The sequence below is a fragment of the Pan paniscus genome, chromosome 15, assembly GCF_029289425.2.
Source record: "Pan paniscus chromosome 15, NHGRI_mPanPan1-v2.0_pri, whole genome shotgun sequence".
NCBI lineage: Eukaryota > Metazoa > Chordata > Mammalia > Primates > Hominidae > Pan > Pan paniscus.
In genome coordinates this window covers 70,618,536-70,639,251 of record NC_073264.2, presented here as the reverse complement: position 1 = coordinate 70,639,251, position 20,716 = coordinate 70,618,536, and the positions used below count along the sequence as shown (strand labels likewise).

The 20,716-nt window shown below is 46.7% G+C and overlaps 1 protein-coding gene across 1 annotated transcript in view; it reads right to left on the bottom strand.

Moving 5' to 3' along the window:
- PLEKHD1 (pleckstrin homology and coiled-coil domain containing D1) overlaps window positions 1-20,716 on the bottom strand; it is a 46,532-nt gene that overhangs the window by 16,809 nt on the left and 9,007 nt on the right. Inside the window, exons 2-6 of the mRNA XM_003824100.5 lie at window positions 14,323-14,416; window positions 13,865-13,954; window positions 13,584-13,660; window positions 12,706-12,797; window positions 11,653-11,705 (exon numbers count right to left, since the gene is read on the bottom strand). Of these exons, the coding sequence (XP_003824148.1) occupies window positions 11,653-11,705; window positions 12,706-12,797; window positions 13,584-13,660; window positions 13,865-13,954; window positions 14,323-14,416 (406 nt within the window). The remainder of the gene's footprint in view (window positions 1-11,652; window positions 11,706-12,705; window positions 12,798-13,583; window positions 13,661-13,864; window positions 13,955-14,322; window positions 14,417-20,716) is intronic.

Here is a 20,716-nt window from a genome sequence, read left to right as displayed (position 1 = left end):
TATTCACCACAACTCCTTTTACCCAATACATCGTGGCCAGGGAAAAAATAAAGAGCATTCAACAAAAAATCACAAGGCATACTAGAAGGTAAAAAACACAATTTGAAGAGATAGAGCAAGCATCAGAACCAGATTAGATATGGCAGGAATGCTGGAATTATCAGACCAGGAATTTAAACGCAAACTATGATTAATGTATTAAGAGCTTTAATGGCAAAAGTAGACAACATGCAAGAACAGATGGATAATATAAGTAGAGAGATGAAAATTCTAAGAATAAAAAAGAAATTGCAAGAGATCACAAACACTGTAAAAGAGTGAAGAACGCTTATGATGAGATCATTGCGAGACTGGACATGGCCGAGGAAAAAAAGTCTCTGAGCTTGAGGCTATGACAATAGAAATTCCCAAAACTGAAAAGCAAAGAGAAAAAAGGCTGAAAAAAAAAAAACCCAGAATAGAATATCGAAGAACTGTGTGACAATCGCAAAAGGTGCAAAATGTATAATGAGAATAATCAGAAGAAGGACTAGAAGCAATATTTGAAGCAATGACTGAGAGTTTTCCCATATTAATGTCAGACATCAAACCACAGATCTAGGAAGCTAAGAGAACACCAAATGAATAAATGCCCTAAACAAACCATATCTAGAAATTTCATATTTAAACTTCAAAAAATCAAAGATGAGGAAAAATATCTTAAGAAGCCAGAAGAAGAAAAAATTACCTATTGAAGAAAGAAGATAAGAATTACATCTGGCTTCTCAGAAACCATGAAAGCAAGAAAAGAATGGAGTGAAATATTTAAAGTATTGAGAGAATAAAACACCAGCTTAGAATTCTGTACCCTGTAAAATCATCCTTCAAAAGTGAAGGAGGAATACTTTCTCAGACAAACAAAAATAGAGGGAATTTGTTGCCAGTAGACCTGCCTTGCAAGAAATGTTAAAAGAAGTCCTCAGGGAGAAGGAAAATGATATAGGTCAGAAACACATATCTACATAAGGAAAGGAAGAGCATCGGAGAGTGAATAAGTGTGTTAAAGCAAAATAAATATGGCCTGAGAAGGACTCCATACTTTTATATTTGAGTCCTTATGGATGAACTGTAACTTAGCTTAATAGACAAAATTGAAACCTAATTTAATAGTATGCACCTGTAACAATAGCTGAGTGTTAGCCAATCCCAGCGGCCACACTTCAGCCACTCATAGACTGCTGAATGTCCAAACTGCGTTCAAATAAGGCAAACACCAAGCTGTAACCAATCTTGCTGCTTCTGTACCTCACTTCCGATTCCTATATGTCACTTTACCTTTTTTGTCTATAAATTTGTTCTGATCACAGGCACCCCTGGAGTCTCTGTCAGTCTGCTGTGATTCTGAGGGCTGCCTGATTCGCGAATCTTTCATTTACTCCATTAAACTCTTTTTTATTATATTTTATTTTATTATTTTATTTTATTTTATTTTATTTTATTTTATTTTATTTTTGAGATGGAGTCTTCCTCTGCCACCCAGGCTGGAGTACAGTGGTGCCATCTTGTCTCACTGCAACCTCCGCCTCCTGGGTTCAAGTGGTTCTCCCGCCTCAGCCTCCTGAGTAGCTAGGATTACAGGCATGCACCACAATGCCCAGGGTCTTGCTGTCATCCAGGCTGAAGTGCAGTGGTACAATCATAGCTCATTGTAACTCCTGGGTTCAAGTAATCCTCCTGCCTCAGCCTCCTGAGTGGCGAGGACTACAGGCATATGCCACTATCCCTGGTGAATTTTTTTCTTTTTTCTTTCTCTCTCTCTCTTTTTTTTTTTTTTTCTTAGAGACTGGGCCTTGCTGTGTTGCCCAGGCTTGCCACAAACTCCTGGCCTCAAGCAATCCTCCTGCCTTGGCTTCCCAAAGTGCTGGGATTACAGGCATGCATCACTGTGCCCAGACCACAAATATAAAAGAATAGAAATCATGTAATGTCCACTCCTAAACCAAAGTGGAATTGTGCTAGAAATCAACAAAAGAAAGTTAACTGGAAAATCCACAAAATACTTGAAGATTAAAGAACACATTTCTAAATAACACATGTGTCAAAGAAGAAATATCAAGAGAAATCTAAAGATACTTTGAACTAAATGAAAATACAACTCATCAAAATTTGTGGAATGTAACAAAAGCAGTGCTTTGAGAGAAATGCATAGCATCAAATTAATATATTAGAAAAGAAGAAATATCTAAAATCAATAATCTAAGCTTCCACATTAGGAAACTAGAAAAAAAAAGAGAAAATTAAATCAAAGGTAAGCAGAAAAAAAGAAATAAAACAGAGCAGAAATCAATGAAATTGAAAACAGGAAATCAACACAGAAAATCAACAAAATCAAAAGCCAGTTCTTTGAAAAGATAAATAAAATTCATAAGACTCTAACTAGGCTAAATAAAAAGAAAGAAGACACAAATTATTAATATCAGAAATGAAAGAGGGAACATAACTACAGACACCACTGACATTAAAAGGATAATAAAGAACTATGATGAATAACTCTATGCCAATAAATTTGATAACTCAGATGAAATGGACCAACTCCTTGAAAGATACAATCTGTCAAAACTTACACAAGAAGAAACAGACAATTTGAATAGGCCTATATCTATTAAATAAATTGAATCAATAATTAATGCCCTTCCAAAACAGAAAGCACCAGGCCCAGAGGGGCTCAGTGATGAATTATATCAAACATTTAAGAAACTATACCAATTATCTACAATCTTTTTTTCTCAAGATAGAAGCCAAGGGAATATTTCCTAATCCATTCAATGAGGCTAGAATTACCTTACCAAAACCTAATAGAGACATTATAAGAAAACTACAGACTGGCCAGTCACAGTGGATCATACCTGTAATCCCAGCACTTTGGGAGGCCGAGGCAGGCAGATCACTTGAGGCCAGGAGTTTGAGACCAGCCTGACCAACATGGTGAAACCATGTCTCTAATAAAAAATACAAAACTTAGCCAGGTATGGTGGCGCACACCTGTAATCCCAGCTACTTGGGAGACTAAGGCACGAGGATCCCTTGAACCTGGGAGGAGGAGGTTGCAGTGAGCTGAGATGGTGCCACTGCACTCCAGCCTGGGTGACAGAGCAAGACTCTGTCTCAAAAAAAGAAAAAAAAGAAAAGGAGAAAAAGAAAACTACAGACTAGTATCTTTCATGAACACAGATGCAAAAATTTTCAACAAAATATTAACAAATCAAATCCAACAATGGTCTGTGTGAGGTGGCTCATGCCTGTAAACCCAGCACTTTGGGAGGCCGAGGCAGGTGGATTATCTGAGGTCAGGAGGTTGAAACCAGCCTGACCAACATGATGAAACTCCATCTCTACTAAAAATACAAAATTAGCAGGGCATGGTGGCACATACCTTTAATCCCAGCTACTTGGGAGGCTGAGGCAGGAGAATCGCTTGAACCCAGGAGGCAGAGGTAACAGTTAGCCAAGATCACACTACTGCAACTCTAGCCTGGACAACAAGACTGAAACTCTGTTTCAAAACAAACAAACAACAACAAACAAACAAACAAAACAAAGAAAACCAAATCCAAACGAATAATACATCACAACTAAGTGGAATTTATTCCCAAGTATACAAGGCTGGTTCAATATTTGAAAATCAATTAATATAATCCATCGCATCAACAGGCTAAAGAAGAGAAAAAGAATCACATGGAAAAAGCATTTGACAAAATCCAACACCAATTGATGATGAAAACTCTCAACAAACTAGTAATAGAGAGGAACTTCCTCAATGTGATAGAGAACATCTACAGACACCTACAGCTAACATCATACTAAATCGTGAGAAACTAGAAGCTTGCCTGATAAGATCAGAAAGGAAGAAGATGAGGATGTCCCTTCTCACCAGTGCTTCTCAACATTGTACTGGAATTCCTAACTAATGCAATCAGACAAGAAAAGGAAATAGAAGGTATACAGATTACAAAGAAAGAAATAATACTGTCTCTGTTCACAGATGACATGATTGTCTATATAGAAAATCCGGAAGAATTGACCAAAAAAATTCCTGGAATTAATAAGCGATTGTAGCAAGATTGTAGGATACAAGATTAATGTACAAAGTCAATTATTTTCCTATATACTGGCAATAAAAAGGTGGAATTTGAGATTTTTTTTTTCTTTTGAAGATAGGGTCTTGCTCTGTCACCCAGCTGGAGTGCAGTGGAAATTTGAAATGTAACAACACATTACCATTGACATTAGCACCCTCCAAAATGAAATACTTAGGTATAAATCTAAAAATAATGTACAAAATCTATATGTAGAAAACTACAAAATGTAATAAAAGATATCAAAGAACTAAAATGAAGGGATATTCCATGTTCATAAATAGGATGATTCAATATTTGCAAGATATCATTTCCCACCTTGATCTATAGATTCAATACAATCTCAATTAAAATCCCAGCATGTTGTTTTGTGGAAACTGACAAATTGATTCTAAAGTTTACATGGAGAGGCAAAAGACCCATAATAGCCAACTCAATATTGAAGGAGAAAATTGGAAGACTGAGACTACCCAACTTTAAGACTTACTATAAAGCTACAGCAATCAAGACATTGTGGTATTGATGAAAAAATAAACAAATATATAAATAGAACAGAATAGAGAGCTCGGAAACATACTAACATAAATATAGTCAATTCAACTCTGACAATGGAGCAAAGGCAGTACAATAGTATTGCAAAAGCCAGTCTTTTTTTTTTTTTGAGATGGAGTCTCACTCTGTAACCCAGGCTGGGGTGCAGTGGTGTGATCTTGGCTCACAGCAACCTCTGCCTCCCGGGTTCAAGTGATTCTCCTGCCTCAGTCTCCTGAGTAGCTGGGATTACAGGCGCCTGCCACCACGCCTGGCTAATTTTTGTATTTTTAGTAGAGGCAGGGTTTCACCATGTTGGCTAGGCTGGTTTCGAACTCCTGACCTCAGGTGATCCACCCGCCTCGACCTCCCAAAGTGCTGGGATTACAGGCATGAGCCACTGTGCGTGGCCTAAGATAGTCTTTTCAACATATGGTACTTGAACAACTGGACAGCCACATGCAAAAGAAAAAAAAAGACTCTACACAGACCTTAAACACTTTTCACAAAAAATAAATCACAATGGATCATAGAGCTAAATGCAAAACACAAAAGTATACAACTCCTAGAAGATAACATAGGAGACAACCTAGGTGATGTCTACAAAAAGATTTTTATCAAGGTGATGAAAATCTACAGTACTGACTTTTTAAGACATAACACAAAAGGCATGATCTTTGAAGGAAGTAATTGATAAGATGGATTTCATTAAAATTAAAATTTTATTCCCTGTGAATGACATCAAGAGAATAAGAAAACAAGTCACAAACTGGGAGAAAACATTCCCAGACACATCTAATAAAGGACTGTTATGCAAAATATACAAAGAACTCATGAAGCTCAACAATAAAAAAATGGGCAAAAGACCCAGACATCTTAGCAAAGAAGATATAAAGATGGCAGGCAAGGCACAGTGGCTCACATCTGTAATCCCAGCATTTTGGGAGGCCAAAGTGGGAGGATCACTTGTGTTCAGGAATTCAAGACCAGCCTGGGCAATAGAGCAAGACCCCATCTCTATAAAATGTTGGGAGCCGAAAAGGCCAAAGGGATTGTGACCAACTCAGCATTCTACTGGAGGCTATATGATCAAACAGCAAACTGTTTATCATGAATGTAGAATGTGAGCAAACTTACACACCTGCCACCAAAAGGCTTACTGAGGGCCATCACTCCCTGGCGCTGGGCTCCTTGAATTTACCTGTTGAGAATCTAGTGCCTATTGTTCAAAGAATGCAGTCTCGCAAGCTTGCTGTGAATCAAACAGTCAACTGACAATTACCCGATAATCACCCCCACTTTCTCACTATCTCTTTTGCCTAATAAATATGGAGGGCTGTGTAAAGCTCAGGGCACTTGTCCGTGAGGTGCCCCAGACCCCTTCTTCCAAATATACTCTTTCGTCTCTTGTCTTTTATTCCCATGTTTGCCCCCATTTGTTCAGTCCACCAGGGATCGTGGCAGGCAACAACAAAAAATAAAAAATTAGCCATGCATGGTGGTGCATGCCTGTAGTCCCAGCTACTTGGGAGGCTGAGGCAGGTGGATCACTTTAGCCTGGGAGGCTACAGTTAACCGTGATCACGCCACTGCACTCAGCCTGGATGACAGTGTGGGACCCTGACTCAAAAATAGTTTTTTTTTTGTTTTGTTTTTTTTTTGAGATGGAGTCTTGCTCTGTCACCCAGGCTGTAGTGCTGTGACACAATCTCGGCTCACTGTAACCTCTGCCTCCCGGGTTCAAGCAATTCTCCTGCCTCAGCCTCCCAAGTAGCTGGGATTATAGGCGCACATCACCACGCCCGGCTAATTTTTGTATTTTAGTAGAGACAGCATTTCACCATGTTGGCCAGGCTGGTCTCGAACTCCTCACCTCATGATCCGCCTGCCTCAGCTTCCCAAAGTTCTAGGATTACAGGCGTGAGCCACCATGCCCGGCCTAAAAAAATAAATAAAAATTTTAAAGATGGCATATAAGCATATAAAAGGATGTCCAACATCATATATGATTAGGTAATTGCAAATTAAAATAACAATGAGCTACTGCTAAACTCATGAAAATGGCCAAAATCAGCCAGATACAGTGGCTATGCCTGTAATCCCAGCACTTTAGGAGGCCAAGAGGGGAGATCACTTGATCTCAGGAGTTCAACATAAGGAGACCCCATCTCTATAAAAATAATAAAAAAAAATTAGCCAAGTGTGCTGGAGTGCACCTGTAGTCCCAGCTACTCAGGAGGCTGAGGTGAGAGGATCTCTTAAACCCAGGAAGTCAAGGCTGCAGTGAGCCACACTCCACTGCACTCCAGTCTGGGCAACAGAGCAAGACTCTGTCTCAAAAACTAAAAATTGAAATAAAAAATAAAATAGCCAAAATTCAAATCCCTGACAACACCAAATGCTGGCAAGGATGTGGAGCAACAGGAACTCTCATTCATTGCTACTGCAAATACAAAATGGTACAGCTACTTTGGAAGACAGTTTGGCAACTTCTTACAAAACTGAACATATTTTCACCATGCAATCCAACAATCATACTCCTTATTACTTTTCCAAATAAACTGAAAATGTATGTCCACACAAAAACCTGCACATGGATGTTTATAGCAATTTTATTCATAATTGTCAAAACTTGGAGGCAACCAAGATGTCCTTAAGTAGGGAGAGGGATAAACAAACTGTAGGACATGCGGATAATGTAATATCATTCAGCACTAAAAAGAAATGAGCTATCAAGCCACAAAAAGACACGGAGGAAACCTGAATGCACACTACTAAGTGAAAGAAGCCAATCTAAAAAAGCTATATACCATATGACTCCAGCTACATGACATTCTGGAAAAGGCAAAACTATGGATACAGTAAAAAGATCAGCAGTGGCTGGGCGTGGTGGTTCATGCCTGTAATCCCAGCACTTTGGGAGGCCGAGGAGGGGGGATCATGAGGTCAGGAGTTCGAGGCCATCCTGGCTAACACGGTGAAGCCCCATCTCTTCTAAAAATACAAAAATGGTGGCACACGCCTGTATTCCCAGCTACTCAGGAGGCAGAGGCAGGAGAATCCCTTCAACCCAGGAGGCAGAGGTTGCAGTGAGCCGAGATCGCGCCACTGCACTCCAGCATGGGCAACAGGGCAAGATTCCGTCTTAAAAAAAAAAAAAAAAAAAGCAGTTGCCAGGATTTTTAGGACAGTGAAATGAGCATTTTTAGGGCAGTGAAACTATTGTGTATGATACTACAGTGGTAGATACATATTGTTATACATTTGCCAAAATCCATAGGCTGTACAACACCAAGAGTGAACCCTAATGTATGCTATGAACTTTGGGTGACAGTGTGTCAATGTTGACTCATTGATTGTAACAAATGTATCGCTGTGGTGCTGGATATTGACAGTGGGGAACGCTGTGGGGGAACAAGTGTTATGTGGAAAATCTCTGTATTTGCTGCATAGTTTTGCTGTGAATCTAAACTGCTCCAAAAAATAAAGTTTATTAAGGAAAGAGAAATTCTCACTTCCTTTCTAATTTCTTTTCCACTTTTCACTTCACCTGTATGTTTCTTAAAGGAAGCCAGTGTCCAAGTGTAGCCTGAGAATGCTGATAAGAGTGGAAGTTACCACTTATAAACCTGGAGCAGCCAGAACTTTCTGTTCCTGAAGCCCAGCATGGCTTGAGTGTTTGTAGCAGCCCCATCATAGACTGAGTTGTCTGCTAAGCCCTGCCACAATTCAAACCTTCCTCTACTATATCGTGTGTTCTGCTGAATCTTGGGTCTGACTTAAGTTGCAGGAGTATAAAGGTGAGAAAAAGTCACTAGAAGGCACACTTCAGCTCAATGAAAGGAAGAGCTTTCAAATAACTGAGAAATCATGCAAAGGACACCTCTGGAGGTAGTGAGTCATTCGTCACAGAACCAGGAACAATGTCCACCAAAAAGGTTGACAAAGAGCTTCAGTTGTAGTGGCACATTTTTTCCAACTCAAAGAGTCTGTACTCTGACTGTGAGCACTCCAGGTGGCAAGAACCTTGCCAGAAACCCTGCCCTACCCTAGGCATTTCTGATTTTTCTCCTGCACCTGCTCATGTGCATGGCTGAGCTCTCACAACTCAGTCAGAAGGGGAAAGGTAGGCAGGCTGCCCTCCTCCAGGGGTGAGAGGGATAAGGCCAGAGGGAGCCAAAGACCAGGAACCCAGGGAAGGGCATGGACTTCTGGCTCTGGGAAGATGAGTCAGGAGGGTTCCCCCTGCACGCTCTGCTCATTCCTCCAGAGTCCCAGGCCTTTTCTGCTGCATGGAGGATGTCAGGACTGTACATCACACAGTGCACAAGGGCCTTTCCAGTTCACAAATCCCTTCCCCGCGTTCTACTTCATTGAGCCTCGCAGCAACCCTAGAAGTACGCAGCAGCCAGCATAACTCTAATCAGACATCCCAGATGGGGGGAAATTGAAGCTCAGGGAGGGTAACTGACATGCCCAACATCACACAGTCAGTGATAGAGTTAAGACTCCAATCCAGGTCTCGTGGTTCCATATCTTCAGTCTTTCTTTAGGCCAGGTTGTCTCTAAGAGACCACAGCAATCAGCAGGAGAACCTTCATCTTATCACTGGGTCATTACATCAATTGCCTCAGCGGCTCAAGGCACACCCAGACAATCTCTGACCTGAGTGCAGATGGGAAAAGTGCAGGAGACAGGCGGACCCATCCTATGCATGAGAAAGTTAAGGAAGAAGAAACTTTGACTGAATGACTCAGTGGCAAAGACTAGAACCTGAGCTCTATTCCAGATCTAGAGCATGCAGCTGACAAAAAATGAGAACTGAGGCACAGTTCTCTCCCTGCCCAGAACAGCCTTCATGGTGGGTACCAGCTGGGCCTGAGTCTCATTCACATTTTATACCAGAAAGCCAGGGAGTTCACAGCTGACAGGCCTCCCTCCTTCCCTGTGCTGTGGCATTAAGGGAGGCCTGTGTGCAGTGGGTCTCCGCTGTCCTAATTTCCTGGCTAAAGACCTAGATAGAGTGTCTAAATTTTCCTCCAGCCAACTGCTGCCCCAGATTTAGCCTCTCTGATGGATAAGTCTGTCTCTCTCCCTGCCAGTGGCTGTGTCTGCCACTCCATCCCATCCCTGGGCACCTGCTTTTAATTTGCTGACAATACAGAAGCCTCGCTTGAAATGTATAGAATTGTGTGCAGAAAATGCCAGAACCCTAACACAGGACCTAGAGGAGAGCCTGGAGACACAGAGGACCAACTCTGGTGATGGAAGAAGACTCATTGCCATTATAATGCCAGTCCTCAAATCCATGCCATCCAAATACAAATCCCCATTCTTTTTTTATTTTCTCTTTAATCAACGAAATGATTCTGAAGTCCAGCTGGAAGGATAAAATGAGCAAGAATAACCAATGCAATTTTAGAAGAAGAAAAATGAGGGTGGATTGTCCCGTTGGATTAAAATTAAGATGTAAAGTTGTGAAAAATCAATCCCATTCATTTACTAATTCATTCCACAAACATTTACCAAGAACTCATCTTGGGCCAGGAGCTGTGCCAGGCCCTGGGAATATTTGGGGTGCAAAGGGGACATGATGCTTTTTGATGATATGGCCTGTTTCAGAGCCCAGGGAGGGGTGGGTGGGAAAACTGAGGACTTCCTAAGAGTCAAGTTAGAGGTTCTGAGCCAAGGCTGATAGCCCCTGCCCTGTGACTTGCCTGGGAGAGGACAAGGACAAGTGACTAGGCAAAGAAAAGTGAACTAAATAAGGCCCTCCCTCTGCAGGCTGCTCTGGTCAAGCCACTCTGCTGCTTCAGGCCTCAGACAGTTCACTTGCAGCATGGGCCTATATTAATAATACGATCATAATGCAAACAAACACAGATATTCGTTAAGCATGTACTATGTGCCAAACACTTTATATGGAACATCTCACTAAATCATCACAACATCCCTAAGATGGATTCTATTATCATCTGCGTTTTTCAGATAAGAAGATTTGGAGAAGTTAAATAACTTGCCTGAGGTCACAAAGCTAGAAGTAGTGAAGGTCAAATACAAATACAGGCAGCCTGGCTCCAGAATCCACGGTACTACCCACTACCGCCCCCTGCCCTTAATATGTGGTAATGACTCCTCAGAACAGGCAAGGCCTAGTGCTTCGCTGAGATTTTTTTTTTTTTTTTTTTTTTTTTTGAGACGGAGTCTCGTTCTGTCGCCCAGGCTGAAATGCAATGGCACAATCTCAGCTCACTGCAGCCTCGGCCTCCCGGGTTCAAGCGATTCTCCTGCCTCAGCTGCCCGAAAAGCTGGGACTATAAGCACGCACTTCCATGCCCGGCTTATTTTTGTATTTTTAGTAGAGACGGGGTTTCACCATGTTGGCCAGGCTGGTCTTGAATTCCCGACCTCAGGTGATCCACCCGCCTTGGCCTCCCACAGTGCTGGGATTACAGGCGTGAGCCACTGCGCCCAGCCTGCACTGAGATTCTAAATGAAGAAGAGGGCTTCTGTGGCTCCCCACCTTCACACAAGGCAAGAGTCTCCTTTACCCTCCAGTCTGCCTCAAGCCAGTGCTTAGCCTGCTGTGGACTTTTGACATTCAGAGAATGAAGGAACTTCTGAGATCATCAAGCCCAATCCCCCTCAGGTGCCAGATAGCCCTCTATGGATAACAGAGGGCATTATAGCTCCCGTGAACATCATTGACAAGCAGCTCATTACCAACTGATGCAGCTGATGACACTTTGGATGGCTCTTTCTCTAGAAGGTCATCACCCACCCTTTTCACTTTACTCCCAGGGGTTGGTAAGGAGAAAAACACTTCTTACCAACAAGCTACAGCAAGTCCCAAGCAAGCACTGTGATCCCATTTGGCCTCCCCGCCCTGCCCCATCTGATCCTCTAGCAAGTCCTCTGTGCACCCAGCTCCCCTGCATCATTCCCTAGTGCTAGAAACGTGAGCCATTACACCACGGCTGCTGAGGGCCCCTTGGTGTGCACCTACCTCTCTCTGCTCCCTCTGAAGGCAGAGTTCTTCGGTCTCTTCCATCAGTTTGTCTGCCAAAACAAGCACACACACACACATGCACACACAATCAGGAAAGTGCTCTGAGGTCCTGAGGGAGCTGGTGCCTGAGGTGGTCACTGTCACCCCCAGCATCTCCCAAGGAAGGGGCCTGCAGCCCTGCCAGCCAGAGGGTGGGCCAGCTCCTGGTGATGGAAGCTGCCACCCTCCTTCCCCATCATCATCCTGCTTTTTCTTTTCCTAGGGTTATGAGGGGCCTCATCCTTGGAAGTTCAAAGCAGTCTCTGCATTCCCCAGGCCTGCTGCACCTGGGCTAGTCCCACACCCACCTTCCACCTGCACTAATGTCTGGCTAGTAAGGAGGGCAGAACCTAGGAAGTTCTGAAGTAGGCATAGGGGAGCCAGTGCTGGGGCCCCAAGTGTCTAAGCGGGCAGAGGGGAGAGGGTCCCAGGCTGAAGGCAAACCCTCAGTCTCATGTTCTCTCCCAAACCGTGCATGTCTACCAACCTGTCAGGGGCACAAGGTCTGGAACGCTGTGGCAAGGTTTAAAATGGCCTGGGGCAAGGGTACTGGGGACAAGCCAGACCCTGGGGACCCAGGATAGGATAACAACATCAACTCCACTTATGGAGCCCTTACTGCATGTCTGGCTCAAGCACTTACAGACATTGTCTCGTTTAACCCAATCCTCTAAAAGCTAGAGACTATTTTTAACTCGATTTTAAGGATGAGGAAATTGAGGCTTAGAGAGGCTGAGCTGCCTAAAGATATACACAGCTGAGATGGGTGACAAGTGATGAAGCTGGATCCAGAGCCCAGGCTCTTAACCACCAGACGCTCCTGCCTTCAGTCATGTTGGCCAAAAGGATGCGTAGTGTACCAGGAAGCCCTCCAGGTGCCGAACTGGTCTCTGTTCCCTCATAGCCCCACCTGAGAGACCCTCATCCCTGCTGCGTCCTTTACCAAGCCCCTGGCTATAGCCCTTGGTCCCCAAGTGCTGCTACCATTAGGGAACCACCCCTCCAGCCAACCTAAATACTCCTGCTTTTCCTTAGCCAACTGCAGCCCCTGGGCCTCCAGGCTTTTGATCATGGCTTCTCCCAGCTGGGCATTCTTCCAGGTCCTGGGGAGGGAGGGCAGATGGGACAGGGAAGAGAAGAGGAAGAAACAGAAAATCATTAAAACAGAAGGGTAGAGGGGAAAGAGAAGGCATACGTTTTGTACTCGCCCACCCTTTCTCCTCCAGAATCTCAACTTGCATTCACTCTGGCACCCATGGCTCTGGGCATGTTACCAGCACGGATCAGTTACAGTAGCTGGAGGCTGGCCCAGGCTGCAAAGTGGGCCACTGGGGGCTGGGCCAACAGCACTTTTAGAGCAGGGAGGAGATTGCTTCCTGGGTGGCTTTTTTACATTACTGAATGTCCGCTACCCAGTGCAAGGCCTGCCACAGAGCACACAGTCGGTGTTTTTGGAACTAAAAGCATGACCTAGCCTGACTAGGCAGGTGTCAGGACAGTGGTTTACATAAAAATGGACTGGGTTGGCAGGAGATTTCTGTGATCTTGACCCTAATTTACAAAGCACTAGCTCTAGTCCTTGCTAGAATTAATTATGGGCCTGGGGAGGTGAGATGGGTGTCAGGAGGCATCAAATACAACTCCCAAGAGTTGGAGACAAATGGTACCCACACCTGCCACCTGTGACCTAGACACTTTTCAAGCTCACTCAGGGGACCCCTCACAGATGCTCTAAAACCTGGCCTGTCTGCTCTCCCCTACCCTAGCCATCTCCCACAGCCCTGGCCCTGTGCCCACCAGGATCCCAGCAGAGAGGCAGGGAGTTCAGGGGCAGCCCCGCCCACCCCATCCTGGATCTGCAGGCTGCCCTCCTGGCTGTGAGCACTTACACCTTCCCAGACTCCTGCAGCATCTCCAGCCACTGGGTCTGCTCAAACTCCGACTCAGCAGCAAGAAAGATGTTCCCCTGCCAAGAAGAGGAGCCATGCGCATGCCTGAGAGGCAGCCACGCTGAGGGTGATGGAGGCCCAGCTCTGCCCTGTCACCCACCCCACATCCCTGGGTGCTGATGCCCCTCTCTCAGGCCAGGACATGGGGTGTGTGTCCTGAAGAGGCCTGAGAGGCTGGTCTGCTCCTGCGGAGCCCAGGCTGAGGGAAGAGCTTTACTCACATGGAAGTCCTGGTGGGAGATCTTCATGGCATAGGGCATGCTAGGCTCTTCCTTGGGCTCCACCAGGCAGCCCCCCAGAGGGATGACGCCCTGAGGAAGAACCAGAACAGGCAGCCCCCACCCCACCCAACTGGGGTCACTCAGGGGTTCTGGGGGCCCCTGGACAAAGCCAGTTCCTGCCAAGTGCCCCAGGATGGAAGCTAGACCCTGGGGCCATGGGACAGAGGCCAGAACTGATGTTCAGAGAGAAGAGGAAGGGTTGGGGCAGGGTCTGGGGCACAGGAGGGTGAGGGTCCAGCCCAGGACAGGGGCAGGGGGTCTTTTGCCCCAAGAGGATTTGCTCTCCAGACTCTCTGCTAGGCCAGAGCAAGAGCGCAGTCCCCTCCCCTCACAAGATGCAAGCTCTGATGCCCGCACTGGGCCCTCCCCTGCTGTGGCCCTGGGAGGGGCCGCCTCACCTTAGGATGTATATTGAAGTATTTATTGGTTTCAAAGCTCTTTTTTTCGCTCTCAGAGTAGTAAAGCAGAAAGCTCTCTTTGATGATGAAAAACCTAAAGTGGGCAGTGGGGAAGGAAAAGCAACCAGGAGAGAAAGGGTGAGGTTTCTTGGGACAACAAGAGCACCCTTGGGGGCCCTGGACTCACATGGGAGCCCACAGGGACACCAGCTCAGCCATCCTTACCAACTCAAGCTCCACACCCTCACAAAGGCCTCAGCTGGCCAGTGACGTCCCCACAGGCAGCTGGGCCCCTGCACAGGTGGCCAGCTGGAGCGGGAGCCCCACTACTGGCTTCCAGGTCTGGCTGCCTCTGTCCCGCTGAACCACCACCCTGGCTCAGCACAGCAGGAGAGCTGTGGTTCTTCCCCTTGGACACCTTCAGCCCCTTGAGCTCTCACCTCCAGCCACTTAGGGTCTCCTCTAGGAGAAGGAACGCAAGAAGATGCAAGATGCTAAGATGGGTCTTTGGCAAGTAACATGAAAGCTGGCAATCTGCAGCCCCGAGCACCCCAGTGTGACATTGGCATTCTGTTTGTCTCAGGCTGCTCCCCAGTCTCCTTCTTCCCTTTGTCTCGGGCTACTCCCCAGTCGCCTTCTGGGACTCAGGTCTGAGGGCTCTGTGACTTTGGTGCTTTTTGACTGCTGGGGAGGCCACGTCCTTGAGGTCAACATGTGGAGCATTTGGACCCGCCCCAGGGGCTCTCCCAGGACTCATGTTTGGAGCTATGATGAGCCACCAAGCACCCTCTAGGGGAAGGTCCGATTGGCACTCAAAGCCCGGAGATTCAGGGACACCCAGAGTGGCTGGCTCCTTGCTCCAGGGCCCCTGCTAATAAGTGCTGTTGTAGTGACGGGGTGTAAGCAGAATGTGGTGGCGATTCTGAAAGCTGGTGCGAGTGTATGTGTGTGTGTGTGTGTGTGTGTGCACGTATGAGAGTTTAAAGTTTACATGCAGGGAGAGTTGGAGCCAGCTCAGATGGGCTCATAAGAGCCCACAATGTCAATCTCTTCCCTGCTCTGCATTTGGTCACATGGTGTTGGTAGCTCAATAGTGGCTGTGATGGGAGTATTTGCACCATGCAAGTCCAATCCTACAGAATTGCCTCAGCTCCCTCCCCCAAGAGCCTAGTGTAAGCATTTGCCAGCACACCACTGGTCGAATGGGCCCTCTTGTGAGGGGCTTGAAAACTTGCCAGTGAGGCTGGGTTCTGTGGCTCACACCTGTAATCAATCCCAGCATTTTGGGAGGCTGAGGTGGGCGGATCACTTGAGGTCGGGAGATCGAGACCAGCCTGGCCAATATGGTGAAACCCCATCTCTACTAAAAATACAGAAATTAGCTGGGTGTGGTGGCGCACACCTGTAATCCCAGCTACTCAGGAGGCTGAGGCATGAGAATCACTTGAACCCAGGATGCAGAGGTTGCAGTGAGCCAAGATCACACCACTGCACTCCAGCCTGGGCAACACGAGTGAGACTCCATCTCAAAGAAGAGAAGAGAAGAGAAGAGAAAACAAAAAGAAACCTTGCTGGTGAGCATGACGAAGTCAGTGAATCTCTGAAGGTCCTACCAGCCACGTGATCTTTCCTAAGGCCACAGCTGCTATGCAGAGGCAGGCCTGGGACTACTGGCAGCTGCCATCTGAGGGAAGTGAAGCTCAGCTCTGTGCTGTGGTGTGAGCCTCATGTCAACCCATTTTCTTTTCTTTTTTAAAAATAGAAGGCTGGGTGCGATGGCTCACACCTGTAATCCCAGCACTTTGGGAGGCCGAGGCAGGTAGATCACTTGAAGTCAGGAGTTTGAGACAAGCCTGGTGAAAATGGTAAAACTCTGTCTCTACTAAAAATACAAAAATCAGCCAGGTGTGGTGGCTCAGGCCTGTAATCCCAATTACTCAGGAGGCTGTGGCAGGAGAATCGCTTGAACCCAGGAGGTTGCAGTGAGCAGAGATAACATCATTGCACTCCAACCTGGGTGACAGAGCAAGACTGTCTAAAATAAAATAAAACAAAATAAAATAGAAACAGGGTCTTGCTATGTTGCCCAGGCTGGCCTCGAACTCTTGGCCTCAAGTGACCCTCCTGCCTCGGCCTCTCAAAGTGCTGGGATTACAGGCTGAGCCACTGTACTCAGCCCCATTTTCTTTACCTGAACCTACCCTCTCTGACCGGCCACATAACAAACACAGCCCTGTGGCCCCTGCTCAGGGTTGATACCCTACTAAAGCCAATGCTCTTCCTAGGCCTTTCTGCCCCCACTGCAGAAACAGCACATGAATACCACCTGCTGCAGAACCTCAGTGACATTCCAGGCCTGCAAGCACCTGACCTCTGCCCACCTCTCAGCTTTCCTGCCATGTCTGCCCTTCAGCCTCTCTGTCCTCCAGTCAACTGCCGAGCTCACTGTCCCCTGACTGCTACACTTGCGTGGTCCTGCACATGGAGATTGTGTGGCTTGGCCTGGAATGCCCTCCCTCTTTCTCTTCAGCCAGCGGGACCCTTCCCACCCTTGGTGACCCACCCAGGCCACACTGATTTCTGGGCTCCTTCTGCACTTGCTAGCAGAGCCTGCACTTGGCACTTAGGCCCACTGCCACATCCCATGTATGCATCTTGCCCCAATGGGGCATCAGGCTCCTGGAGGGCAAGTCCATCCCACTTCAGTCCCATGGGCCCAGGTAGGTGTCCCCTGGCTGTTCCAAGGGAATTTCATAGAGTAGTTAAGAGCATATAGGCTTTGGCATCAGAGAGACCTGACATTTTCCGGCTGGGGTTGGGGGTCCTTGGGCAAGTCAGCTTTCCTTTCTGAGCCTTAGTTTCTCTACCGATAGAATGGGGATAATAACAACTACCTTATGCGGTTATTTTGAGGGTCAAATGAGATTGCGCTCATCACCCCACCAATCTGCGGAGGACTCAGGACAGTGCTGAGTGATGCATTCCATGGTCTGAATACAGTCACTGCAGTAAGCAGCACACGACTGTCTCCAGGGCCGCCATCTCCTCTCAATGGCTTTGGAAATGCTACTATGGACTCAATATGTCTCCTCAACGTTCATATGTTCAAGCCCTAACCCCACATGTGACTGTATTTGGAGATAAGGTCTTTAGGAGGTAATTAATGTTAAGGAAGGTCATAAGGGTAGGGCCCTAATCCAATAGGACTGTGGCCTTATAAGAAGAGCTCTCTTTCCTGGCTGGGTACAGTGGCTTATATCTGTAATCACGACAGTTTGGAAGGCTGAAGCAAGGGGATTACTTGAGCCCAGGAGTTCAAGACCAGCCTGGGCAACATAGCAAGGCCTTGTCTCTACATTTAAAAAAAAAAAAAAAATTAGCTGGGCATGGTGGTACATGCCTGTAGTTCTAGCCAGGAGGCTGAGTGAGAGGATCATTTGAGTCCAGGAGTTCAAAGCTGCAGTGAGCCGTGATCACACCACCACTGCACTCCAGGGTGGCCTCCAGCCTGGGTGACAGATCAAGACCCTGTTGCAAAAATAAATAAATCAAACCTCTTTCACCCTCTTTTTCCTCTTCCTCCACCGTGTGGGGACATATTGAGAAGGTGGCCATCTGCAAGCCAGGAACAGGTGCCCTTATCAGAACCTGACCATGTGGGCAACTTGATCTCAGACTCTGCAGAACTGTGACCAAATACACTTCCAGGGTTTAAGCCACCCAGTCTATGGCATTTTGTTATAGTAGCCCAAGCTGACTGAAACAAATAAATACCTTTATGCCTTCCTGCCACTTCTGGAGCCCCTCCCACTTAAGGAAAAGCACTGTGCCAGGGCTGGGAAGTGGGTGGGCAGAAGATCATTAGACACATGGCAAGGAGAGCACAGGGCTCTGGGGTCCACCAACCCCCATCCTTCAAGCTGCAGCCTCAGGCAAACTCCCAGCCTTACTAAGCCTCCCTTTCTTCCTCTATAAAATGCGGGTACAAATAACTGTCTCTTAGGGCTGTTATAAAGATTCCTCCATTGATTCAGCAATTACTGAGTTGCCACTGTGTGCCAAGCACTGCTCTAGGTGTTGGAGATACAGTTGTGAACAAGACAGACAAAAATCCCTATCTCCTTAGAGCTTACACTACTTGCATGTAGTGGGTGTCGGATGATGAATAAATGAGACATAGAGATGTCATGTGCCAGATGCTGATATATGCTATGGAGGAAAATAAAGCAGGTTAGAGGGAATTGGGAGTGGGCATGGGTCCATGTCAAAGAGGGTGGGCAGGGACAGCCTAGTTAAGAAGGTAATCTTTGAGGAGAGGTAAGGTGTTTCCAGCAGAGAAGCTGCAGGTGCAAAGGCCCTGAGGCAGGAAGTGTGCCTAGCTCTCGAGGGAACTGCAAGGCTGCAGCAGTTGGGCCAGATTGCATAGGGCTCTATGGCCATGGTAATGACAATAATGATCAAGCTAACATTTATATAGTACTTTCCACATACCACACCTCATTCCAAGCAGTTACTGCTATTAATGCACTTAACACCACTCACAATGATGCTATGAGAGAAATGCTCCCTGCATTTACATGGTCAGAAATGAAGCAGAGAGGAGGCATGACTTGCTGAAGGTCACAGCACTAGTTGGTAGAGGCTGGCTTTTTCTCTGAGTAAGAGAGACAGCCACTGGAAGGCTTTGAGCAGGAGTGACCTGGCTTACATTGCAAAAGTCTCAACCCTGCTGTGTTGAGGGCAGATTGTCAGTGTAAAGGCAGGGAGATTCATTAGGGGATACTGCCACATATCGTTAGGGGGCAAGAGAGGATCCAGTGGATGGAGGCATGTAAAGTCCTCAGCACTTGCCTGGCACGCAGAAAGTGTTCCCTAATGTCATAGCCCTTCTTCTCCTCGTGCTTCTGAAGGACAGCATAGAGAGGGGCAGGGGAAGGAAGGTGGATGTTCAGGGTAGTCTTTGCTCTGTGAGGGCCAGAGTTCAGTAGGGATTGTGAAGGGCCCACACATCACACATGCCACACCCGGCCTGGCTGCAGCTGTCCCCAGAATGGCTTGGGTGGAGATGGGGGTCAAGGGAGGGGAGCTAGCATGGACCTGGAGGAGGAGGACGATGGCCTGGCAGGCAGGAATGAGTTCGGCCCAACGGAGGGCTCACCTGGCAAGCACATTTCTAGGACCCAAAGATCTGGCCTTGCTTATAAACCTGTCTCAGTGACAGCCCTGCTATTTTAGCTGCCCCTTCTCAGCATCTTCTCAACAGGCAGGGGCTCAGAACACCAGTGCCCTGCACAGAGGAACGCTTCCTCTTCCCACCCTATTCCAAAGTCCCCTTGTTCCCTGACACTCTCATTCTGACTGCAAGCCAGGGGCCACGTCTTCCCAGGCCCTGCACAGTTGGTCTGGCTAGAGACGGCCCAAGGGCGAGAGATGGCTGCCCTTTCTGCAGCTGTTCTCATGCATTGGCTTCTGTGCTAAGGGTTCCACATGTATTTGATCCACGTCACAATTGTGGACGGTTGGGCATTTTATTCTCATTTCACAGATGAGGAAACCGAGGCTTAGAGGCAAAATAGTGTATGCAAAGCCATACTCCTAGGGCAGAGGTGGAACTGGGATTGGAACCCATGGACAATAGTCCCTACACCTACTTCCCACAGCCACTGCCTAAGGAGCTGCTCCATCCAGCTCCTGACCAGGAAACAGATGGGCCAGAGGCTGTAAGTTTCAGGGTTGGGGTAGCCAATGTTAGAGCTCTGCCACTGACTGGCAATGTGACTGGGGCAAGTTACCTAATATATTTAGGCCTCAGGTCCCCACCGTGCAACTTGAGGATAATAATAATAATACCTATATCTCATAGAGCTGTCAGGATAATGTTCCCCTAAAGACTTAGAACATGGTGGTAAATACTTAATAAATGATTACTTTTATGATTAAAATTATTATTTATTATGATTGGGTTCAGACTCAGTAATAATAAGCTGCACTCTACCCTGACCTCCTTTTCCATTTGTGCTCACAAGGCTGCTACTGGAGGGAGCTCTTGGCTCCAGCCCAGCTGGCCAGCTCCCTGACCTCCCAACACATGGCTTATCCCTGCATATGCTCCTTCCCCCTGCCCCCCGTGGGAAGCCCGTCCCTCCTTCCAGACCCAACATCAATCCTGGGAGAAGCTTTGCCCATCAGCTCTGGCCCTTTTCTGTCCCCATGTGTTGGGGTGAAGCCCGGAGCATTGGGTGAGGTACAGGGCTTGTGTCAACGCTGGCTGTCTCTCTCTCCCATCATAAAGAATAGTATTTTCATTTCCAGATTAAAGAGCATTCGCAGGGTGCCAGGACACTCACCTTGCTAAGAGAGTGGCCAGGGAGAGCCTGGTTAAGAAGGTAATCTT